Source organism: Stegodyphus dumicola, chromosome 8, assembly GCF_044657685.1.
Source record: "Stegodyphus dumicola isolate Sdum_Otavi_A_Nest chromosome 8, ASM4465768v1".
NCBI classification, from domain to species: Eukaryota; Metazoa; Arthropoda; class Arachnida; order Araneae; family Eresidae; genus Stegodyphus; species Stegodyphus dumicola.
In genome coordinates, this window is record NC_140775.1 from 111,747,046 (window position 1) to 111,774,596 (window position 27,551).

The following is a 27,551-nucleotide window of genomic DNA, read 5'->3' on the forward strand; positions in this document are numbered from 1 at the left end:
ACCTATTTACAAAAAGCAATATTACATGGTTGGTATGATTGTTAATACATTGTATGTCTCCCAGATGATACAATACAGTCCGTACAACGCTTAGGCATGCTGAGTATCAAATTGTCGATCTGATCTTGGGGGGGGGATATTACAGCACTCAAAACGCAATGCTCTCTGAAGTTCCGGTAGACATGTAGGAGGAGGTTGAAAGGCTGCAATTCGTTGGCCAAGCATGTTCCACGCAAGTCCGGTGAGAATGCTGGCCAGTCCATATGGGTGATATCCTCCAATTGAAGGCATTCGCTTATGATGTTTGCACGGTGAGGGCGGGCATTGTCATCCATAAACACAAATTGTGCGCCCATGCACCCCGAAACAAACGTACATGTTGTTCCAGAATGTCGTCCCGACAGATTTGGCTTGTCATGGTTCCAATTGGAACTTGCAGGTCAGTTCTGGAACACAGAATAATTCCACCCCAAACGAGCACTCCTGCACCACCGTAACGGTGTTGTTCAATGATGTTTTCTTGGTGGTAACAGGTTACCTGGAGCTCTCCATATGAAAGTCTGGCGAGAATCAGACTGCAAGCTATACCTGGACTCGTCGGTAAACATCACACAAGCCCACTGTTGCAGTGTCCATAATGGATGCTCTCTACTCCATGCTAACCACAGGCGACAGTGAGTTGCAGTAAGTGGAATGCATCTGACAGGTCTACGACCATATAGACCAATCTGCCCTAAGCGTCTGTACAAGGTCTGCCTTGAAATTGTCGTACCAGTGGCTGAAGAGAGCTGACAAGACAGGTCTGAGGATGTGCTCCGCCTGTTTCTTTTGGCAGTATTTGCCAAATACTGGTCCTCATTCGGCGTTGTAACTCTGAGGTGACCTGTGCTGTAACGTCTACTCACATTACCATCATCCTGGAATCGTTGCCAAAGCATGGAGATGACACTCTGGGCAATTCCAAGTTCGTCTGAGACTTCCAGCTGAGTACGCCCACATTCCAGACGGCCGATAATTCTACCACGTAAAAAATCATCCAAATGCGTCCTTTGTCTCATAACTATTCGTTTATTGCACTGAAATGCTTATAAAGCGCCTGCGAACAATTTTACTTCTTTGCCTGTATTCCTTATATATCACTCTCTTACATTCTCTTCATTGTGACGTACCATCGATGTCATCTGGTTACTTCCTGAAATTTGCATATGATTCTTGAAGATGTGTGTAGTGATTTTACAGGTGATATATTTATTTTAGAGTTCGATTTCTGCGTGACTACGAATTATCCTTAATTTATGGACATGATTGTATATGCGATACTTAATTTTGCTAATGCCTTGCATGTAATGCCCCGTTTAGGTGCAAAACATCTCTCCCTTCTGCAGAGTTTCTTCTAACAGTATCATGAATTTTGTCAAGTTAGAAGAACCATCTATTTCAGGAAAAGATGTAACTGCTAATTCAACATCAATAAGTGTAGAAAATAATAAAATCAATTCTTTTCTTTTCAAATTTGAAGGTACAGATGCAGAAATATTGTGGGCTTTTAAGTGCATCAAAAGCCACTATTCTTTTAAATTGTGCGATGATATTGGGCCGTTATTTACTAAAATGTTCCCGGATAGTTCCATTGCAAAACAGTTTTCATGTGGCAGGGGTGTTTGTGCTCCGGGGAAGCCCTGGAATTCCGGGATTTTGAACTTCGATACCCGGAAATTCCGGGGATCGTCGTTCAAAAGAAAGTAGGAATAATAATGAATTATTTATTTTGATCTGGGTAATTTTGTTTGCTTTGAAAGCAGAAAACGCAAGGTCAGTGTGTGTGGTGAAAACTTTTCCTTTCTTTCTCCAAAGGCAGTGATAATGCATTAAAAGGGGGAAAAAACTTCTTTTTTGTTCTTTCCTTATTGTGAGTTATGACTCATTCCTTCGGTTCTCGGACATTCTCTTCTGGATTCTTTTCGGCAAGTAGGCGCGGCAGAAAAAAAAAGGGAGAGACTTCGTTCGACCAGATGTGCGATCACGTGACTCTGGGTTCAAAGGTCTTATCTCTCCTGGCGTGGCGCCAATAAGTAGAGAAGGGGGATTTTCGCCGTGTTAGCTATTTGTCATTGATTGCTTCTCAGCTTTTTTTTCTCCGCTGTGTAAAATTTTTGTTTCATTTATTGATGCACGTGTAAATTTTTCGTTTCGTTTATTGAAATATTTTTTTATTTATGTACACAAGAGAATTTCACTATGAAATTTCTCGATATAAATAGTGATATTATACAATTAGAAGAAGGTGTTCGGAATGCATTTAGGTGGAATTGGATTGAACAGAGAGATGGTAATGGGGGTACCATTGGCACATGGTGCAAGAAAATAAATGTTGCTGGACAAGCATATTGTGTTTTTTGTAACTCACTGCTGAAGTATAGTGGGGAAGGATTCAAGGCTTTCACAAATCATTCTAAAACTGTGATGCACATAAAATATTCAAAGTGCATTAGACATTCAATGACTTTAAGTAATTATGCTAATTCAAAAAATACTGATGACTTACTGGAGACTGATGCTTGGCCATTGGATATAGTGACAAGAAAAGCACGCCAAGAGGTATTAATATCTTCGTTTATCGCCGAGAATTCTCTTTCTTTCAATGTAGCTCCCAATTTAATTGAACTCTGCAAACAGTTGAGCCGCGATCAGACGGCACTAAACTCGTTGGAAATGTCCAGGACTACTGCTTGTTATAAGATGAAATATGGGCTCGCAAAAACTATTAAGGAAAATATCATTAAAACTTTAAAGGAGACTCCATTTTCTCTAAATTTGGATGAAAGTACTAGCAATGCTCAAGAAAGTATACTGGCTATATTGGTGCAGTTTTATGACAACAATCAAAATGAAGTTGTAGTTCATAATTTTGCATCTCTAAAGATGGAATCTTGCAATTCAGAAGCTGTTATTAAAGCACTTGTTAATACTATTGAAGATAATAATATTCCATGGGCAAACTTAATTAGTCTATTAATGGACTCATGTAACACCATGCGTGGAAAAAAAAAGGGTGTTGAAACCAGACTACGATCAAACAAAGCACCCCACTTATTAGATATTGATGGTGACACATGTCACACAGCTAATAACTGTGCAAAAAAAATTTGCTTCATGTTTTGATAGATACTTAGAAGATTTGTTTGATGACATCTATTTTGATATGAAAAGCTGCAGTAAAAGAGAAATTTTTTTCAAAATCTGTGAATCCCTTGCCATTAAACTTAAGCCCTTGAAGAGACCAGACCATAGGTGGGTGTACATTTTATGTGTTTTATAAAGAATCAAAGATCTGTGGGATGCTCTTATTTCATTTTATTTTCACTACTTGGATAAAACTGATAAAGGGGATTATTTTTCTTATGTTCAAACTGTATACAATAAAAGAAATATTTCTGCAGCTCAGAAAAAAATTGTTGAAGGGGTGTATTCTTGCTTGCATTCCCAACAACTCACAAAGGATGCTTTAGCTCGGAAAAAAAGAATAGTAAATGGGTTATTTGTTATGCAAAACAAAACTTTATGCATATGGCATTATATTCAGCAGTATTACCAGAGTTCAACACATATATTAAATTATTTGAAACAAAAAAACTAATGCTTCATTTAATACATTCCAGTATTTATAAATTGATGGCAAAATTTTTCTCTTTTTTTATGAAGCCAGAAAATATAGAGTGCACATCTTATAATGATTTATTAAAGGTTGATGTCACAAATCCAGAATTCTATCTACCTGGCAAAGTAATATTTACTGGTGCAGAAGCTTCCACTCTCCTGAAGAAATTATCAAAAAGTCATTCAATAGCAAAAGAATTCCAAATTTCTCTGATGAAAGCTTATACTAATACAGCATATGAAACAGAAATTACCCCTTAAAAATTCATATCTAATTAGTTTTACAGCATTAGATCCAGAGCTAAGAGGTAAAACCAGTACAATACTTTGTTACTAAAGCATTGTAAAAATGCTGAGTTTTTTACATTACTATTTGATGAGTCTCTTAATCTAACAAATCAAAAGAAGCAACTACATATTCATGTGAGGTACTGGCATCACGAAAATAAGGTCAGAACTCAGTACCTTACTTCTGCATTTATAGGGCATGCAATAAGTGAAATTATTTTATCCAAATATTATGAATGTGTTGAAAAACTAGACTTGTCATAACTCTTACAAATATCGATGGATGGTCCTGCAGTAAACTGGAAATTTTATGATTTATTGCAACAGAACTTGACAAAGGAACATTCAATGCTTGACATTCAATAACATTCAATGCTTGACATTAGGGACATGCGGTTTACACACTCTTAACAATGCTTTCAAGCATGGGATGTCATCCACTGGCTGGGACATTCCATCATTCTTATCCTCCTTATATTGGATTTTGAAAGATTCTCCTGCAAGACGTGAAGATTTTTTAAGTATATCTGGCTTAAAAAAGCTACCTGTGAAGTTCTGCTTTTACCGATGGTTGCAAAATGTCCCAGCAGTTGAAAGAGCCATTGAAATATGGGATGACTTGCTACTGTACATTAAAAAAGTTGAAATGGTGAAGTTTAAAAAAAATTCATTGAAATCCTTCTCAAATATTTTGGAGGCAACTAAAGATAAAACATGTCTTATAAAATTTAATATTTTCTCTCTCTGTCGAAAATATTATTGCCTTTCCTTGAATATTATCAAAGTGATAAACCACTTATTCCCTTTTTTGCTGAAAATATCTTAAAACTTGTAAATGATTGCCTTTAGCACTTTAAAATTTTGAAACTAGAATATTCAAAAATAGGTAAAGCAGAAAATCTTTATAAATTTAATTTTAATGATCCAAATTGTTATAATGATAAAAGTAAAGTTTATTTGGGATTCATTGCTGAGCAGTTAATGAAAGATAAATGCCGCAAGAAGGACATTTCACAAGCTGAAAGTTTTGCATTGAAACAAGAAGGTCAACAATGTGTCTTAACAATGGTACAACACTTAATGTCTAAATGTCCAATAAATTATTCTCTTATTCGAAATGCATCTTGTATAGACCCGCGATTGATGGTTAAGTCCAGAAAAAGCCCAGAACAAAATTAAAATAGTTCTAACGGTATTAATGCAGAATAAACGTGTTCTACAAGATGATTTTGATGAAATTCTGCTGCAGTTTGGAGAGTTTCTAGACAAAGTAGTTAAGACAAATTTACATGAATTTTCTACTTTTGATATTCAAAATCTTTCTCTTGACACATTTCTCACTTCTTATTTTCATGATTTTCGCTATTCAAAGGTATGGAAAATAGTGGAAATGATTCTTATCTTGTCACATGGACAGGCCTCTGTGGAAAGGGGCTTCTCTATAAATAAAGCAATTGAAATTGAAAATTTAAGTGACTCATCATACATTTTTCAACGCACAGTATTTGATTACATAAAATTTTCTGGAGGTGTTCTTAATATCGAAATTAATAAAGAAATGAGATCAGCAGCAGCTTCTGCAAGGTCTAAATATATGCAGTGTTTAGAAGAACAAAAATCTTTAACTAAATCTGAAAATTCAAAGAGAAAAGAAATATTATTGAGGAAGAAATTGATTATATGAAGCAGAAGAAAAAATTTCTTCAAAGGGACATTAAAGATATTAATGAAGAAGTAGATGCTTTAGCAGATAAAGCTGAGACCAGCAGGAACATTGATTTGTTTACCAAAGCAAATGAACTTAGAAAAATAGTTAAAGAAAAGGAAATAGACATAAATAAATTAGATTTTAAAATAGCTGAAAAGATTTCAGATTTAAAAAAAAGCACAAATGTTTTGTATCTTTTATTGTAGAGTTTATTATTCTAGTCTCTTTCAAAAAACCAAGGAAATAAATTGTATGTTTACAAATCAGTTGTTTTAATCTGCAAAATATTCTTACATTGTGATTATAATAGTAGTTGACTGTGTTTAAATAAATATCAAATAAGTTAAATAATAATCATGTAAATCTCTAAAATAGTGACTGTTATTAGTGTAAAATACACTTATACATGTTTTTCAAGGTTTTATGTTTCTGATTTAATGTTATCTACTTCATAACTTGTAGGGAGTTAGTTTAATTTTCAAAATTGTTTTATGGTAAGTATTAAATTGAATTTAATAATAGTGCATAATACACACTTCTGTTAGTTTCTTAAAGTGAAATTACAAGCATGAAGTCGGTTGTATGGATAATTGCTTTATTCTATTCATTTTTTTGTTTGCTGATAGGTCCTTAATTTTTTCTTTGATGGTCCTTAAAAGTCCTTAATTTTCATGTAAGGAAATGTGTACGAACCCTGTAAATTCTAAAATTAAAAGGAAACACATTGAAGAAAGAAACCGAATACATAAAGAAAATTATTCTTCAAAGATATGTGCAGTTATTATTATGTAAATTACTCAATTGTTTATTATTTCAGCCTGTACTATAACTTCCCATTTCGGTTTCCTCATATGATAGAGTTACTGAGCCAGATTAAATTTAAATTAAATTGTATTATCTTTGACCACTAATCCACATTTTAGTTTGAATTTGACTGTTCTTGTTTAATTACATTACCGTGAGCTGTAATTGACTTTGTTAGCATCAGAGCACGCCTTTATGTTCTAAGTTCTTTGTCTGATATTTTAGTTACTTTCAGATACTGTGATAATTTGCTTCACATCTATCGGGGGGAGGGGGGGCTATTTAACTTTTACTAAATCAAGTAAACCCTCATAGGTACATTGTGGAGAGATTGACAAGTTAGGAGATAAAGCACACAGAAACTAGCGAGAACATTGGTTTGCATATTGAGGCAAATTTCTAATTAGTGTCAGAAAAGATCGATAATTAAAGAGAAGAAAATCAATATAAACTAGCCAGAATGTTTGGGAAGGCTTGTAGAGACATTAGGTATTTTTGAAAGCAGGAAAGATAAAAAATTAACAACGCCTTCGCCGGGAATCAAACCACGGACCTCTGGAATACCGCTACCAGTGTGCAAACCACTACACCACGAAGGGTCACCAAGAAGGTGGGAGAAATACCTTATATACTCCCCCTTTTAAATGGCAACTGGGGTGTTTAGGGAATCCAATTGCCAAATCCTTTGTGTGGAGAACCCATCAAATAACCATCAACACCATCAAGTAAAACTTATTCTTTGCGTCTACTTGAGACTTATATATAAAACAACTTATCACCTCTGGCGCTTTAATGGCTTATTGGAACCTTAAAGTATATTAACTGGGTTACAACCCCTGGAACTCTACACAAAGCTGTGACATTAACTGCATTAAGCAGAGCTTGACTAACTTTCAACACTTGCCAACTGTGCCTACATCAGGCCTTTCAGGTTTGTTCCAATCAGCAGGTCTCTCTATAGACAAGCAGCAGAGGAACAACATTCAGTCTTTTGTTATGAATCATGCTGATTATGATCTCACTTCTTATTTTAACCTATGCTGTTTGACATAAAATCTCCCTTCTATTTGCTAAACCTCTAGACTGACCAAGTATGTGACAAAATGAGACATTAATTAAAAAAAAAAAGCATAAAGTTAACTATTAATAAAACGTAAATGTCACTTATCTTCTTTTAAATATGTCCAACTATTATAAGTGTAAAATATTTAATGCTACTTGATAAACTGCATGAAATTTATTTTATTCTCAAACTTATTAATAATTATGTTAGTTAATTCATGGTTAGTAATAATGCATACTACTTAGGGATCTATTTTATTTTTAGGATGGTATTACAAAAGTGAAAATCAGGCATAGAATAATATTTTTAATTGAATTTATTCAGTTTCCCTTTGCTCATAGGTCCTTAATTTTTTTCATTAACGGTCCTTAAAAGTCTTTAAAAGTACTTTAAATTTCCATGTGCAGAAATGTGTACAAACCCTGTTTGTTATGTATGAGAATAAGAGTCTTCTCACCCCCTGAGATTTTAGCTGAAGTAAACAGATATATAAGGTGGTTTCCTGAGAAGAGAGAACAACTTTCCTGTTTAGAGCTATGGGCAGGTTGACCTGCTAAGAACGATCCTTCCTCGTGTATAATGCGCTAGAGCATTTTTCCTGTAACAAAATTCTGAAATTACGGGACTAAATATATCTAAGTCCCATATTGTCAAGATATGCAACTGTTAAGCTTTTCATCTTATTAAAATTCATGTTAAAACTTGAGTTTGAAGTTCACTCCAACCCTGTGTCACAACCCAGGGTTTGTTGTTAGCAGTTTCGGCAACTACACCACATCTGTATCTGGTAGACTAGTCGCCAAGTGGTGCACAAATGAGCTCCTACCAGTGTGCCAAACCATCACGGCAGGGCTGTACTTGCAGCAGTTGGAACATGTGCATCAGGCACTAATGCATAAAGAGCCAGCATTGGTCAATCGTAAGAATGTACTGCTCCTCCTTGGCAATGCCAGAACACATGTGGCTCGGCCGGCCAGGAACACCATCCAGTGACTGGGAGACACTACCCCATCCACCATACTCCCTAGACCTTGCGCCAACATACTACCACTTTTTCCATTCCTTGGACAACCATTGTTGTAGGAAATCCTTCAAGAACTGGCCAGACCTCGAAAAGGCCCTCACGGACTTCTTCGCGTCCAAGACTCCTGAGTTTTACCGTGATAGTCTCGCACAGCTAGCCACTCTTTGGATGCCGATGGTGATTACTTTTGAAATTAGTGTTGATTATTATTTGTTTTATGCATTTATGACTGTACTAAACTGCAAGAATTTTTTTGGTTACCTTGTATATGAAATTTTTCGTCCATAATACTGAGAGGGTTAAAAGTAATATAAAAAAGTATTACAGAGTATTTATAACTTTAAAAAGTGGATTTCGTAAAATGGTTAAAATATGCATAGAAATATTTTAAAAGCTGTATTTTATTACCTAATATTTTTATCATAAATTTCAGTAAGCATTGAACATCTTACTGTTAAATTCTTATTATTTCAAATTTTAATAATCTTTTGTTTTAACAGTTTACTTCAGGATTTTTTGACCACTTAAAACTAATTTAATCAAATTCATAAAAAATTAATTGAGATGAAAATATGAAAAATTAATCTTCTTCAGAAGAAATATATTTGTATGTATCCCTAGTGATTTTAACTTAAATAAGATGCTGAAAATCCATGACGACTGTATATTTTACGGCAAGATCCGAAAATATATAATTGTTTCGGTTACCCAGATTTTGTTTCTTAACAAAATTGTAATAGTTGGCATTTCACTGGGATGTATTTATGTCAAGCATTGTGTGCAAGAGATTCATTGGGGAAAAAGTGCTGTTATGTCTTGAATAATTGATTCTTTATTATTAGAATAAGTCTGTATATGCTGATAATTTATCTTGAGGTTCTAACATACAAGATTATACTTGTCTGGAAAGTCAGTAAAATGAAAAAAATACCACAAAATGTCAGGAAAAAATCAGAACTTTTTCTTAAAAACGTAAAAGTTTTTTTTTTTTTTTTTTTTTTTTGGAAGAAGTCATTATGTAAAAAGAAACTCATGTTTTAATGCTTTTATATTAAAATGTGATTTTTTTAGCAATGTTTTAAAACAAACCCTATGTAAAAATTCTAGAACCAAAGTTATAATAAAAAACAATTCTAAAGTTTTCCATTTTAAAGGTCCATATGGTGTGTTTCCATTGCATATTAGGAAATTCCTTTTAATAAAGCTCTAGGACTATACATAAAATGCTTCTGTGTACACTGTTATACAAATTTGTAGTTACATGTGATTGAAAAATTAGCTTACTAGCATATCGGTGTAATTTATTAATTTAAGAAAATAAAGTGCTTGCAAAATTCCAAAGTATATTTTTTTGATTTCTCTGAGCTGGTATTAGAATTTCAAGTAATTTAATGAATTGTGTAAATAATATATCTATATCTATGTAAAACTGCCAATTGTTTTGTCCCTAATGCAAGAACTTTGAGAATTGTAATTAAATTTGAAACTGTAATAAAGACTTCAACTCATCACTTTTGTCTAAAAAAAGTAATGATTATGCATGCAATATTGTTTAACTCATCTGCTGTCAGGGTAAAATAATCTGAAACTTTACCAAAAATTGAATAAATATGGAAACAACATGAAAATATGCACATGACATGGCACATGATTGGCTCTTAGATGTATGGATTGGCATTTGACTAGCACGAATGCATTAAATCTGTGATTATGCATACTTACAAATTTTAACTGATAAATATATTTTTATCTTCTTTTATAAATAATAAGAAAATAAAAAACAATTTAACAATTAATTTAAAAAATAAAAAACAAACTGTTTTGCGAGTAAATGAAGTTCATATAGAAAAAGCTGTAACAACTGATGTCGCATGTTAAAAAATAGTGATTGCTATTGAATAAATTGCTAGGAAGGTATAAATTTAAATTGATATAAGGTGTAAAATAGTTTTCTTCTCCTGATGCATTCATAAAAACATTGCATTAAAATTGTTTTGACTAACATTGCTATTTTAAAAATATAATTCTGAGTTCATTGAAATAAATCTGGTATTTTCATTATTCTTTCTGTATGTACCACTAAAATTTTTCCTTTTTTGTTTAGAGCATGTGATTTAATTTATTTCTGATCTAAGAAATTTTACATACAGTAAACCCTTCATAAACATGCAAACTATGTCAAATAATAATATCATGTGTGTAATAATAATCAATCATAATGAGGTCAATAATAAATACATCATCACATGCATGACAAAATTGCATTTGGCAAAGTTAATTTTCTATATAGTTCAAATTAAGAAAATGTGTATAATTTAAACAAACCCAATGTTATTGTAATTAAAAGGGAAAATGAAACCAATATTAATTGAAAAGATTTTTATTAGTACTTTAAAGTAGGTATATGATACAATATTTTTTAATGTATCATAAAATTGAAACTTTTCTACTTGGGATAATAATTGACTCAGTTATTTAAAGTTTTGCATTAAGGAATGCACAGTTAATGCCTTTTATTAAATATTCTCTTCTTTCTGTATTTGGGTCAATCATCATTACAAAATCAGTCAGTTCCTGTGACTTTTGTGACAAGTTGCTTAACTGCTTATAAGTTAAAAGTGCGTTTTCTCCGCCTTCACTGTTGCTGCTTTCATATTTGGCTGGTATTATGGGGTCATTCAGATCTTCATTTGTCATTTCTCAATCTTAATACTCGATTAATTCTTATATCTTTTCTTCTTTGATAACAAAAAATCCTTCACTGCTAGTTGCTTTTGCACTGTGTATGATTTCTGTGGCTGTAGCAACCTTGTCGATACTGTTCAGCATTCAGCATACTGCAAAAAAATCTGCATAGAACTGTTAAGCATTGAATAGCTTAAACAGTAACAATCAGGATAACACATATGTGCAAAATCGTGTTCAACGATTCCATGCTTATCAAGGGTTTACTGTATCTCACTTTTTTTTTTTGCTTTAAAAAGCTTCATTGTTTCAGGGGGAGGTGAAGTGTAAAAAATCTTGCAGTGAATTCTCTTAATTTGTGTGCTTTATCCTGTAGATCAAGCAAAGTTTAAATATATGTTGCATTCTTTTTTAGCTTGAAATTTATAATAATGCTGCCATAGTAATTAGTAATTCAACTCGAGCTGGTGGTCATGTAAGTAAATTGTTAATAATTATTAATATCCTTTATCTTATAAAAAATTGATTTTATGTGATTCAGTTGTTTAGCTTTAGTGGAAAACTTGATTATGTTTACTAAATAATAATTTAAATAAATTTGTTACACATCTTCTAATGAAATCTTCAATTTTTATATCATTTGTTTAGTTTTGTCGTTGGTAGCTAAAATGTGGGTTTGTGTGCAGTTGATTAATATAATTCAGAATGTACTGCATTATTAGTCCATAGAAGCAATTTGCCCTGAAAGACTATTAATTTCGTTTTGGCATTTTGCATTGGAAACTATAAATGGCAAATCACTTTTCAAATTGTTGCCACCAAATATTATCGCCTTGTATTATATTTGAAGAAATTAAATGATGAACAATCTGCATGAATGTATGTATGTTACTCGCATTGTGATAAAACAGGAGTACCTAGAGCCATCAAAATTTGAATAACATAATCTTCCATAGAATATGGGCATGTGGATGCCCTAATTTGAATTTAAAATTTGTTTTATTATCGATTTCATATTTTGTAACACTTCAACAATTTTTTGATTAAAAAAACTAAACGATTGTAAAGCGAGCAATGGCAACACTGTAAAAAAGAAACGTTTTTATCTCCAGTGCATTAGACTCTTGTATCGGAAATTCTAAATGGCGACACCGTAAAAAAGAAACATTTTTATCTCCAGTGCGGGAGACTCTATATCCAAAATTCTAAATTAGATATGCTCATTAAAAAATTATTTTGCTATATTATTGTTGAACTGAATTTTATGCTTTGAGTACATGATATTTAATAAATAAAGGTAGCACATAAAACATTAAAAAAATGCTGCTCTGGACGTAATTTAAAATTTGAAACTTTTCAGATTTTTTTTTTATTGTATGCATAAAATAAAATTTGTAAAATTTATTAATTGTATCTGTAGGTATGTGTGATTGCTAATTATAAATGTTATTGATTTTAAGTATGTTTTAATTAAAAGTAAATATTCTAAGCATACTTTATCACTACACTGAGAAATCAGGCTTTAAAATTTATAGCTTCTAATCTATCAAAAATTCTCTACATAAATTAAAATAAAATTTACAGTTTTTGTTACTTAGTCGTTTGAATGTTTCTTTTGATTAAATATCTTCTGAATAAATGTTTCACTCCATTTGATATTTTGAATAATTGTTTAAATTCGTATTTAGATTTTGAGGATATATATTGCTTCTTTTTCCTTCCTTGTATGAAGTAAAGGAAGTATTTTAATCACGAAAAATTCTGGGTACCCTATTTCCACAAAAATATTCATTTTGGTCTCTATCGAATACAATTTAACAAAGTTTTGGCATGACATCTGTACATAAGGACAGAATAAAAGACTTTTTCCCCCCAAATGAATTATAAAACTGACTTAAAATGGATTCAGAAGAGATTTTTCCATGGCATCTGTGCGTATGCACGTTACGTATATATATGTATGTATCTCGCATAAATTTTAAAAATGAATGGTCTCAGAATGTTGAAATTCTGTATATAGGACTGCTACAACATGTAGATGTGCACTTCCTTTTTTGGTTGCAATTGGCCACACCAAAAGTGTAATATATCCACTCTGTTACTCTACTCAGTGAGCTCAGTTTCTTTACTCTTATATGCATTTTTTGCTTTAAAATTCATTGAATTATGTTGTTCTTATCTACCAGTTAAGGTTTTTATCCTTTAGTTAACCTGCTTATTATAGTTGTAGAATTATTAGCAATTTCAAAGTTGTTTACGTGAGGCTAAGCCTAATTTTTTTACCATAGCAGCCATATTTGTTTACATTTAAAACAGCAGAATAGCGGATTTGTTGCTGATCTAGAGCAACTAAGCAGCGCAACAGCAAAGTAACGTCTTCTTTTGTCATTGCGAATTAAATTATGTTTAATCAATTCAGTTATTAAATTTTCCCATATATAAACTCAGCATAGCGTGCACAACAAATTAAATCAGTTTCTATGCCTTCAATGTCTTTTTGCCGAGCGAGACCAAAAGTTAACTTTCGGTTTTGTGCACCGAAAAATCTGTCTTTTTGCCGCTGGCCGAACTGCTTGTTTTTGTGTAGATACTGTAATTTAAATTGTGAAAGTTTTTTTTTTTTTTTTTTTTTTTTTTCAAAAATTTTGTTAGTGCAGAGCTAAATTGAAATTCTCCTTATCATTCGAGATATATCACATCACAGAATCGCTTATCAAGCAAAGTATGAAACTTGTACTGAGCATTAAACTCAGTAGTGGAACAGTCTGCAAATGCTTTAAATTGAACTGACTGACGCTTCAGCAAAGCCCTATATATTCATCTATAGATAGATGGGAAAATAAGTCACTTCTATCAGAATTGGTTAAGTCCTTTAAAAATAAATTTTCTGGAAAATTAGAGAATGATGTCAAGTCACTTCTAGAAACATCTATCGGAATTGCTTAAGGCCTTAGAAAATATATTTTCTGGAAAATTGGAGAGTGCTGTCAAGTTGGTCCGAGATCTCGAAATGTTAGTAAATGTTAAGAAGTTTCTATCTGTATCTCTGGTTCTAATCAAGTTATCCATATAACTCTAATGGCAGTCAACTCGGAATTAAGAACTCTACAAATTAATATACACTCTTTAAAAAAAAAAAAAAAAAAAAAAAAACGACGCACTCTGAAGGAGTTATCCGAATCGGACAAAAATTGGTAGAAGTGATACATGTACAGAAAAACAAATGCTTACAGTTTGAGAAAAAGTGTATGATTTATTGAAGCGATAGAGCTTCACAAAGAGAAAAAGTCAGTAACACGTTTGTCCACCTCTGGCCCTTATGCAAGCGGTTATTCATTCGACTTAGCATCGATTGATAGAGGTTGCTGATGTCCTCCTGATGGATATCGGGCCAAATTCTGTCCAACTGGCGCGTTAGATCGTCAACAGCCCAAGCTGGTTGGAAGGGCCCTGCCCATAATGCTCCAAACATATTCAATAGGAGAGATATCCTGTGACCTTGCTGGCCAATGAAATGTTCAGCAATCACTAAGGCAAGCAGTAGAAACATGTGCAGTGTGGGGGCAGGCATTATCTTGCTGAAATGTAAGCCCAGGGTGATGTGACATGTACTGCAACACAACGGGGCGTAGAACTTCGTCGATGTACCACTGTGCTGTAATTTTGCAACAGATGACAACCAAAGGGGTCCTAATATGAAATGAAATGCCACCCTAGACCATTACTCCAGGTTGTTGGCGTGTCCGTCGGAAGACAGCCAGGTTGGTATCACACCGCTGCCCGGGGCGTCTCCAGATTCGCCTTTGCTGGTCATCGGGGCTCAGTTCAAAGGGGGACTGATCACTGAAGACTATTCTACTCCGGTCAGGGACATTCCAGTGCGAATGAGCCCGACATCACTGCAAATGGGCTTGACCTTGTACAGAGGTCAATGGTAGTCGACGCAAGGGGCTTATTCTATGAGCCATCTATGAATGGTCCTTGCGGTCACTGAAGCATTAGTTGCACATACAATCGATGATAATGATGCATCTGGGGCTGTGAGTGCTGCTCTGACGATTGCTCGTTCTTCACATTCTGTCGTTTCTCTAGGCCTACCGCTTCCTTCTTGATGCTGTTTGCGGTCATGGTTCACCCATTCCTGCCAACATCGTCTAATAGTGGCATCACTCCTGCTCAAATGTCGAGCTATTCGCCAATAAGACCAAGGGCCTTCTTTGAGTCCAATTACACAACCTCTCTCAAATTCTGACATCTGCGCATATCATTTGCGCATCTGCATGCGAGGCATATTTACTGTCTACCAGAGTACATGGAATGAAATTTGTGAAGAATTTGTGATCTGGAATCATAATTTCTCCTCTTAAATATCCTGCCAGTTGCGCAGATCAGATACACTGTAGTGACAACTGTTCATTCATTGGCAGCCAAAATGCAAAATTTTGCATTTTCCTTCGAAACCTGTATGCATATCAATTTGTGTCCAACTCCTCTCAGTGCGCTGTGGTGCATAGGGTTTTTTTTTTTTTTTTTTTTTTTTGTCTAAGAATGTATGTATACATATAATGTTGTATGATCTTAAATTCGTATAGTGCGAAAACAAGTTACTACTACTTGCACAATTGCTGCTAAGTAAGTTAATAATAATTTATTTACTAAAGAATATTGATGAATTGATTATATTATCTTCTACGTTTAATTATAGTAGGATTATCTTAAAAGAGTTAATCCATACTAGTAAGATATATTTTGAAAGATGTTTTGAAGTAACTTGAAAGTTAATTGTTAAAAATGTTTTAATGGGGACTGGAATTAAATCATGAATAACAAAATTTCAATTGTAAAAGGAATAAATTAAATGCAGGTAATCATTGTCATTGATCGTAAATTAGTTGACTTTTCAAGGGGAACAAACCAACTCCCGTTCAATAAACAATAATTAATAAATAAATACGAAGGTGTTTTGTCTTTATTCGAGCAATAAGGCTAAACCAAACCGGCAATTCAAGTCAGGCCAAATATTTCCGTGAATAGAAGGGATTATGAACCAATGCTGATATTCAAAGAACTTATTCCTATTAAGCATTTTAGCCAATTCAATTTTGAGTGAAAAGCAATTTCTCTAGTAAAATTTCGATAGTTGCTCAAGTAACCGTCCCCCGACAAACTCGTGTTTATGCATTTGAGTTCAATATTATTTGTAAAAATTAAACATTGGAAATTGTCATTATGAAATAGAATTCAAAGTAGTTGAAATAAATGTTAGAAAATTAGAAAATATAAGATAAATAATGCAAACTTTGTAAAATTGAATCAAAAATATAATAAAAATAAAAAACATATAATAAGAAAAGTGAAGTGAAGTGAATGTACATGAAGATATAAAGGCCAGAAAAAGTATTAATTAACTTACATTCTTTCTAGTGGGGAGTGGGCAAAGTGTTGTCTTCGTGTCTGACTCAGAAGTGTAGTGTTTCCGAAAATTCTTTAGCGACAACACACAAACTTATAAACTTTAAATAATTTCAAGCATAACAAATTTGAGATTTAATATATTAACTATAAATAAACATACAATTATGACACAAAATACACGATAAAATACATAAAAGCCAGATACAAACAACCACAAAACTATACATAAATTACGAAAATACTAAATAAAAGTTTCAAGCGACAGTGCTTTTCTCAAGTTCATAAAATACTGTAGTATTTAGTATTTGGTTCATGAAACATCGTGTTTATTATATAAAAAACAAGTTTTGGAGCAAACTGTTTAAATGCATTGTAAAGTTGAGTATATGAACAAAAAAGAAAAATCTTTGCTTTAAAATTTATATAAGTAAATTGTGTTTTAATTTGCAGATTCTTCAAAATCTTCATATGATTGCTTCTTGGATAATATTAGGGGGTTTGCAGTACATTCTAAATTTGAACCCTTCTCAGCTGGGTGACAGAAGTAAAGATCAATCATCAAGAGGAAAAGTAACACCAGATCAAACTCCTTCTAAAATGAAAGATTCATCTACTGCAACTAAGCCGATAATATTAAAAATGTTAGTATTTTTAAGAAAATGTTTTATTCTGTTATATGAGTTAATTTTCTGAAATTTTAACAAATAATCATTTCAAATTTAAGTACAGGGTGATGTTTTTTAAAGTGACAGTGTCTGGAGCGCCCTGTAGTGCGATTTAATAGACGAAATGGTACTAAACTTGGTATTTACACTAATCAAGACATGGGACATCAAGACATACAATCAAACAGTTAAATTATTAATGTTTATTTACTACATTAACTTCCCCGATGAGGAATTAGACTGCATTCAATGTGAGCACCGTTCTCAGAAATAACACTGTGCATAACGTTCTCCACAGCCGTATGTAACATATCATGAGAAATATTCCGCACTGTCTTTGTTATGTTGTCCTTTAGAATAGACAAATTTGATACTCCACCAACATGAACTTGAGATTTCAAATAACCCCAGGTCCAAAAATCGCATGGCGTGAGGTCAGGGGAACGAGGCGGCCATGCAGCTGGGAAACTGCGACATATAACTCTATCGTCAGTGAAGTTTTGGCGCAACAGCTGCTTTACCTTATTACTAATGTGTGGCGGAGCACCATGCTGCATAAAGATTGTCTGTTGGAGACGGTTTCTTTGCTGAAGTTGTAGTATAACAAACGTTTGAAGCATTTCGTGATACCTTTCTGCATTTATGGTGCACATTTGGGGTCCTTTCGGAGTGATCTTCTCCACAAAGAATGGCCCAATTACGAATTCATCTGTGAAACCACACCAAACAGTGACTTTTAGGGAATTTAATGGGATTTCGTACACGGTGGGGGGCTGCTCAGAAGCCCAAATTCGGCTATTTTGTGTGTTTACTGACCCATTGCGATAAAAAATGGCACTCATCTCCCCACAGAATGTGCCATGAGAAAGCATCATAAGCCATGGGAATGTGCCATGGGAAAGCATCATCATTTCTACCCTGGCAAGAAACGATAGAGCGAATGTCACTCGCTTATCATAACCACTTGGTTTCAGTTTGTGCAAGCGGCTGATTTTGTAGGGGTTGTGGTGATGGCGATAAGGAGCGCGCCTTGCGCCCTCCGATAAGTGTGGCAACCCTAGAGGAGAAGTTTCTTACGAGTAGCAAGCAGAGCGAAACAGGCAGGCTGTCGGGCAGTGTGCGCGAAGTTCCTAAATAAAGCTTAATTTTTATTGTGCACTATGTCTTGTTAATATTATATTAATGCAGTAAGAACATAATCTGTGATATGGAATTTGAGGATTGGTGGTAAAAACATAACAGGAAATCTCCATAATGGTAACCCGGACTGTGTTAAATCGTATAAACAGTTCTCAAGCACTTTCGGTTTTGACTACAAGCCATCACTCAAGACCTCCAAACCAGAAGTAATGGATTACATCGGTTTTCGTCCTCCGGATCACAGATGAGTAGTAATTATAGATCATTTTATAATTCTGTTTTCTACTTATCATTTAATTTCATTTTCTTTAGTTAAATTTTTGCTTTTATTTTGGCTTAAAAACCTTGCACAATGTCTGATGTTCATGCCGTCCAAATTCCGGTTTATAACCGATCAGACCCATCTTTATGGTTTATTATGTGTGAAAGTACCTTTGCTCTTGCCACCCCTAAACCTATCACAGAATCCATTACTAAATATAATTATGTAGTTTCTCATCTTCCTCCAGATATCGCATCACTAGTACGGGATTTACTTATGAAACCAGATCCTATTGATCCATATACAAAGCTTAAAACTGAGTTAATAAATCGTGCAGGAGAATCTTCTCAGCAAGAAATTCGCCAATTATTATCTGGAGAGGAATTAGGCTCTCGAAAACCTTCCGATTTGCTTAGAAATATGAAACGTCGAGCAGAATCTTTAAATGTCCCTGATAACTTAATGTTAGAATTATTCCTTCAACGTTTGCCTTCGACTGTTCAGTCTATTTTGGCAGCGGTTTCCAATTTAACTGTAGATAAAGCTGCAGAAATTGCCGACAGAATTTTAGAAGTAAATCCAACCCCAGGGACTTGTGCCGTTTCTCGCACAGTCGATCAGTCTCTTGAGGATAAATTATTTAAACAAATAGAAAATTTAAACAAACGTATTGATCGCATTTCTCTTTCTCGTGGTCGCTCGCCAAATCGCGGAGATCGCAATAAGGAAAGAAGCAATTCCAAAAGGAGAGATTATTCTGTTTGCTGGTATCATAGACGTTTTGGGAAAAAGTGTAGAGATGACAAATGTACAAAACCTTGTTCATGGCAGGGAAACGAAATCAGCAAAGAATAGAGGCGACTTATTCTTTGCCTCAAGTTTCACGTCGCCTGTTCGTTCGTGACCGTAGAACAAACCTTTCATTCTTGGTCGATACCGGCTCTGACGTGTCCTTACTTCCAGCAAATAATTCTCAAAAACGGAATTCGTCCCAACAAACACTTTTCGCTGCTAATTCTTCTACTATTCATGTTTATGGTCAAAAAACACTTTCTTTGGATTTCAAATTAAGACGACAGTTTACATGGACTTTTCTTATAGCAAATGTTAGTACACCCATTCTTGGAGCAGATTTTCTCCATTTCTTTGAATTGGTGCCTGATCTCAGAAACAAATGTCTCAAAGATTTAAAAACACATTTTAAAACCGTCGGTTGCGTGAAAAATGCAAGCATTTATTCAGTAAAAACTGTATTTAGTGATACACCATATCACAAAATTTTAAAAGAATTTCCTTCAGTTACTAGATTACCAGATCCTAACCAACCTGTTAAACACAACACCGTTCATTATATCATAACTAAAGGTCCACCTGTGGTTGCAAAACCTCGTTGGTTAGCTCCAGATCGCTTAAAAATAGCAAAACAAGAATTTCAAACTATGATGCAATTGGGGCATTTGAGACCTTCGAGCAGCAATTATGCATCCCCACTTCACATGGTTCCAAAAAAGGGAAGTCTGGAATGGAGACCTGTAGGAGATTATCGAGCATTGAACGCTCAAACGATAAAAGACAAATACCCTATTCCATGCTTAGCCGATTTTACTGCTGCATTGCACGGTACTAAAATTTTTAGTCATGTCGACCTGATTAAGGCATACCATCAAATACCAATTAACCCAGCCGACATCCACAAAATCGCCATATGCACACCATTCGGTTTATTCGAAAGTATCCGTATGCAATTCGGCTTATGCAATGCATCCGCGACTTTTCAACGTTTTATAGATGAAGTCACGCGGGATTTAGAAGGCGTTTACGCTTTTGTCGATGACTTGCTCATAGCCTCTAAAGATTCTGAGGAACATTGCAGGCATTTGAAAGCTTTATTTTCCAAACTTCAGGAATATGGACTTTGCATAAATGTTTCAAAATGCACCTTTGGTCAAACATCTATTGATTTCTTAGGTTTTCACCTTAGTGAAAACGGAATTGAACCTCTTCCTGACAAAGTCAAATGTATTTTAGATTTTCCTCAACCTACCACTCTCACTCAGCTTCGCCGATTTTTAGGCATGTTTAACTTTTATAGATGTTTCATACCTAAAGCAGCACATATTCTTTCTCCTTTAATAAAATTGTTAGAAGGCTATATTAATAAAAAGAAATCTCGTTCTCGTGTTCAGGATTCATCCCCACAATTAAATTGGAACGAGAATGCTGAACAAGCCTTTATTGCTGCCAAAAATGCCATGCTCAGGCTACCCTTTTGAGACACCCTATTCCCGGAGCCCAGCTAAGCATCTGGGTAGATGCCTCAGATGTCGCAATCGGCGGCACACTTATGCAGTTGTCTCAACAAACATGGGAACCTATAGCATTTTTCTCTATGAAACTCAATAAAAGTCAACAGAAATGGTCCGCGTACGATAGGGAATTATTTTCTATTTATTCTGCAATTAAGAAATTCCGACACATGTTAGAGGGCAGAAATTTTATAATTTATACGGATCAAAAACCGTTAATATACACTTTTAAACAGAACCCTCATAAATGTTCACCTCGACAATTGCGCCATTTAGATTTTATTTCTCAGTACTCTACTGATATTAGGCATGTGCAAGGTTCAAAAAACGTCGTTGCTGACGCTCTTTCAAGAATCGAAATTGATTCCATAACAAAATCTCCATTTTTGGATTTTAAAAAATTTTCGGAAGCTCAACGGCATGATCCGGAGGTACAAGACCTTCTCAAAAACAACACATCATCTTTGAAACTGGAATTTAAACCGTGCCAATATTCTGATGGTAATATTCTTTGTGACATATCAACAGACATTCCTCGTCCATTTGTTCCGAATTCCTTTCGCAGACTCATCTTTAATCATCTGCATAATCTGTCACATCCAGGAATTGCAGCTACTACGAAGCTTATTTGTTCTCGTTATGTATGGCCCGATATGAAACGTCATATCAAAAATTGGGTGAAATCCTGTGAATCTTGCCAAAAATCGAAAATTACTAGGCATACTAAAGCACCACTGGGCACATTCTCTCTTCCTGATGCACGTTTTTCAGAAATCCATATGGATATCGTCGGACCGTTACCTCCATCAGAAGGCAACGTGTACCTTTTGACTCTAATAGATAGATTCTCCAGATGGCCTGAAGCCATTCCCATCCCGGATATGAAAACGAAAACCATTTGCAGAGCCATCTTCAACTGTTGGATATCTCGTTTTGGTTGCCCATCGATCATAACAACAGACCAAGGTTCTCAAATGAGATCCGCACTTTTTGCAGAATTTACGCGCATTTTAGGTACGAACAGAATCACAACAACAGCCTATCATCCAATGTCCAACGGCATTGTTGAACGATTTCATCGACATTTAAAATCTTCTCTCAAGGCTCACGAGACCAATAACTGGACTGAAACACTACCAGTTGTTATGCTTGGTATTCGGACAGCCGTAAAGGAAGATCTACAGTCATCTTGTGCTGAACTGGTGTACGGCACAACTCTCAAGCTGCCTAGTGATATGATAACATCATCTAAGATATCTCCGTATGACACACAATTTATCACGAATCTTAGGCATAGAATGCAACAATTGAATCCAATAGCAACATCTGCACATTGCCAAGAAAAATGTTACGTAAGTGCTACCTTAAAGTCGTGTACGCATGTATACTTACGTGTCGATCGAGTAAAGCCACCTCTGTGCCAACCATATACAGGTCCGCATAAAGTCCTTTCTAGAACGGACAAAACTTTCACAATTGATGTTAACGGTCTGAAATCTACTGTGTCTATAGACCGTGTGAAACCAGCCTATTTGCTTTCGGACTCTAATTTGCCTGAACTGAAAACAAATAAAGACTTAAAGACAGTTCAGCAGAATAAATCTGCAAACGAACTCTCTAAGACACAAACTGTCACCAGATCGGGAAGACATGTTCACTTCCCTAAGAAACTTGCTTCTTACATAACAATTTAAAACATTTTTTTTAAAATTCATATCTTAACATATTTCTTGTTATTTCATGTTTATTATATGTGTCAATACCTTGTTATATATTGAATTGCATTTTGATCTTTTCTAATTTTATATTCTAATTTTGTAATCATGTAAAAAATACCCGACAGTACGGATCCTCTAAGATAATTTCATAACCTATGTCGTTCCTTTGAATAGTCATTAAAGGAACTGGGGGGAAACTCTGTGGTGATGGCGATAAGGAGCGCGCCTTGCGCCCTCCGATAAGTGTGGCAACCCTAGAGGAGAAGTTTCTTACGAGTAGCGAGCAGAGCGAAACAGGCAGGCTGTCGGGCAGTGTGCGCGAAGTTCCTAAATAAAGCTTAATTTTTATTGTGCACTATGTCTTGTTAATATTATATTAATGCAGTAAGAACATAATCTGTGATATGGAATTTGAGGATTGGTGGTAAAAACATAACAGGAAATCTCCATAGGGTAAAATCCAATAACGCGCCGCAAAACTCTCTATAACCGTGGAATAATTCATGTCCAATTGTCGAGCTACACCCCAGACGCTGCTAGTACCAGCAATGGTTCCCTGCGATCCTTTGACAATTACATTTGCCACATCGGTTATTACATCTTCTGATACTGGTGTACGTCCTCTCCCAGTGCGAATGGTCCCATTTCCTCAAACTTCTTAATCATTTTCTTAAGACCATTCAGCGATAAAGGCCCCTTTCGTAATTTTTTTCTGGTTCGAAATTCCCGAAGAGCTGTGGATGCATTACATTGATTCATGTAATACAGCTCACCAGTAACCGCACGTTCCAGTAACGTGAGAGGCATGTCCACTTGTTTACTTCAGTTGAGATTATTTGTTGGAGCTGTCTACTACTTGTTTTTATAACCCCTATTAGTGGCACTGTCATCGCACAACATTTGCATTTTTCTTTGATACCCATGTTTCATGCTAATTCTCGTTATTGTAAGCTACAGCAGCACCACAAAATGCCCTAGCGGCGATTTTTGGAACTAAAATTTTTCACGGAATTCTTTTTCCCATGTCTTGATTAGTCTAAATTCCAAGTTTGGTTCCATTTCGGCTATTAGATCGCGCTACAGGGCACTCCAAACACTGTCACTTTAAAAAAGATCACCCTGTATATCTCAGTTTTTGACCGTGTATTGTGTGAATACTCTGAAGTTTTCAAACATTTAGAAACACAGAACATTTGTTAAAATAGTCTGATATATTTCCATATAGTGTTACAATATAAGCTATTGATGATACCTAGCTTATCAAATTTTATTAAATCCTCTATAATGTTACTCATCCTTAAAAGATTAATGCTAGAAATACCTTTAGAAAAGTGTTTCCGATATTTTTTAACTATGGTGTTACATTATTCTGCCATGCATTTATCATCTATACAACTGGGTAAGTGAACAAGGGAAGAGAAGTATGCCAAAGTAAAACTTAAAATTAAGCAAAAGTACAACGTTCAGAATTTTTTTTTGTTTTTGACAAAGCAGGAACTGTACCAGTTCACCCTTGAAATGAATGAGTTTTAGTTAAATCTACACCAAAACGAAGTTGTTCTTTTTCCTAATTTAAAACTTGCCAAGTGTTGTTATCGTGCAAAATAAATTGTCTTCATCTTTCTTGCAGCCTTGCAAATAGCCAGTGTCTGAAATATTGCCATGAAATACTTAGTTACTTAGAGTTATATATATTATACTTGGTTAACTTACTTCTTAATAATTTAAATGTTTATTTTGTTTTTCAAAAATACATCTAATTATTTAAAAATCTTATTAAAAGCTTAGTACAGTACAAAGTCCAAGACCTGGACGTCCAGTATCCGAAATAATCTAAAATCCAGACCTTAAAACCACCACAAAAAAAAAAATTTTTTTTTTAATGCTTTTCCCATGTGCATTTGATTTTTTTCCCCGTAAAAAAACATGGAGAATCCTGATTCTTAATTTCACTTCGGCACTAAATAAAATAATCTTGTTATTGAAGAATTGGTCATTTTAGCATAAATTTGTGTGATCAATAATTTGGCTCTGTAGCTGCGTATCTGCTTGGCATACATCTAAAATCGAAACATCCTACATAGGAACATCATTGGTTTTACAGCTTCTAATATTTTATATCCCTGACGCTAACCTGTCAAATCATTATTTTTATATTTGGCTTTTGTCACTGTGTGTTTATCAACACATGACAACTTGAGTAATGAGTGCTCCATAAACAATATTTTTTTTTGTATTAGTAATTGAATAACAGAGTATGGAAACCTTTTACGTCAACATTATGCGTGGCGATGATTACAGATTTACATTAAATGTGCTAAATGTTGACAAGGAAAAATTTAACGAAAGTTTCTTTCCATATGCTAAAAATAGGTTTTGTTAATGATACTCATAGGTTAAAAGATTACATTTAGGGCTACTTGAATAAAGAATAACTGATTTTTTATTCCCATAAACCCAGAACCAGCACAAGAACTCGTATGGCTGAACCTGGCGGCAGAATTTAGAGAAGATAAAATTTTTGGAATTTGGAGGAGCACAGAGTAAAAAAATTCAAGGATGATAAAATTTTTAGAATGTAGGGAAAGCACTGGGACTAAAAATTAAGGGACATCAAAAATTTAGAATTTAGGAAGGTGCTTGGTAGCAGAATTTAGGACTTGCAGAGACTGCATCAGGCGGCAGAATATCTAGTGCCATCCCTTAGTTAGCTTAAGTATATGTAGGAATAGGACTCGGATAAGCCTTAAGCATGTGCAAGAATTAGACTTAAATATAGTAAATAACTAAATTTATACAATTCAGGTTTAATTGTCTCAGTGCATGATAGAAGAAAGGCAAAATTTAACAGAACATTTCGTTGCCATGTTACATTACATAATTAGTCATGTATAGCTGACGCTGTTTAATCTAGGCAAAAACTATACTTTACTGATTCCAAAGCATTTCAGTTAATATAGCAGACTACTCTGTTCCTTAACCTTCTGATTTGATCCAGCTTATTATTTTTATTAATTGCAGCATTTTTATGAAAACGAGAGTTTGAACTTTCGATTATGTCAAAAAGAGTTTCTAATTCTGAGCTGCATCAAGATCTACAAAGCAAAAGTATGTTTCGATGTCCATTAAACAAAAAGTGGAATTGCTGCAAAAAACTATAGGTATATCCGTCTCAAAATTATGCTAGGAGTTATGGCATTGGAAAATCAACTGTATACGTCATAACAGAAAAAATAATTTTAAGAATTTTTTGTGGATTCCAACACCCCACTCGCAATGAATAACAGAAAAATTATTCACTAAGCCAAAAATGATGATCATGACAAAGTGATGATTGAATGGTCAGACCGAGATGCAACGAGGACATGCCATTGACTGGTCTAATGACAAATTGACTGGTCTCCAGCCGAAATATTTCATGAATATATGAACTTTTTGAACAGAATTCACATATTTGATAGACTGGTTAACCAAATTTTATAATTGCGATGGTATAATGCAATTAAAAATTTCAGTTGAAAAAGCTTCAGCTAATACTCAAGCTGCTGAACTATTTGCAGAGGAATTCATTGAACTCATTAATAATGAAGCGTTATCTCCAGGACAAATTTATAATGCTAATGAAACTGGTCTTTTCTGGCAATATGTACTGTGGAATACCTTGGCAACCTCTACAGAAAAGGCCCCAACTGGTATCTAAGATTCCAAAGCTAGACTAACAATTTTAGCAGGTTCAAATGCTGCAGGAACACACAAGTGTAAACTTTTCATAATCGGGAAAATATGCGTCCTCAAGCATTTAAAGAAGTAAAGATTTTCCCATTAGATATCATGCAAATAAAAGGGCACTGATGACACAAGCATTAATGTATGATTGGTTTGAAAATCATTTCATACCCAAGGCTCGGCAACATTTGAATTCATTTGCTTTACCTGATGGCGCCCAAATTGTGCTAAATGTAGATAACTGTTCAGCTTATATTTCACTTAAAGTTCTATGAAAGATAATGTATCCATGTTATTCTTTCTTCCAAACTGGATGTCCATCATTCAGCCTATGGATATCGGAATAGTGCATGCACTGAAGTGCAAATATCGCGTGGCATAACTCCCATTTTTAAAATCCATGTTAAATTTCTTGAATAATGGCAAGTCTCTTAAAGAATTTTTTTAAAATGTTACCATAAAATCTGCTGTGTGGAGCAATGCAAGATCAAGGGAGGATGTGCCTCCAGATACTTTAAAAATTGCTTGTCATAATTTATGGCCAGCTGCCATATTTCATGGTGAACAGGATGAAGATGATAGCTGAATTTGAAGGCTTTCAGATATTGCAAACCACAGGTGAAATTTTCCTATAAATGGATTTTGTAAGCTAATATGGTAATATGGAGAAGCGGTAATAAATGAAGATGATATAACAGAGTTTTTCATTGCGATCACAATGCTCCAATCATCAATCAACTAATGGAGGGTGAAATCTGTAGTATCGTTCCAGATCCAGAAAATACCGCTACTGATAGTGATGAAAGTGACAGAGTGGTTACTGAAAACGAAAAAATTTCTATTGACAAGTCAGAATTCTCGACACAGCAACTACAGGACTTAAACAGTGGAGCTTTGTACCTGAACAAGAGATTACGTCTTTCTATAGAATTGAAGAGAAAATATTAACACACACTCCAAAAAAAAAAAAAGAAAGCAAAAACAGATTACATTCAAAGAAATGTTTAATAAAGTAAGTTTTTCTCTTTTGGAAATTTTGATACCATTTAGATCATAATTGCTTCGTTATTTCATAAATTTTGATTTCATA

General features: G+C 34.3%; 1 protein-coding gene across 2 annotated transcripts in view; it reads left to right on the forward strand.

The window, feature by feature from the left end:
• Nucleotides 1-27,551, forward strand: part of poe (E3 ubiquitin-protein ligase-like protein poe) — a 281,770-nt gene that overhangs the window by 29,797 nt on the left and 224,422 nt on the right. For both annotated transcript variants that reach the window (XM_085822285.1, XM_085822286.1), the window contains exons 8-9: nt 11,645-11,704; nt 17,095-17,285. In XM_085822285.1, the coding sequence (XP_085678411.1) occupies nt 11,645-11,704; nt 17,095-17,285 (251 nt within the window). The remainder of the gene's footprint in view (nt 1-11,644; nt 11,705-17,094; nt 17,286-27,551) is intronic.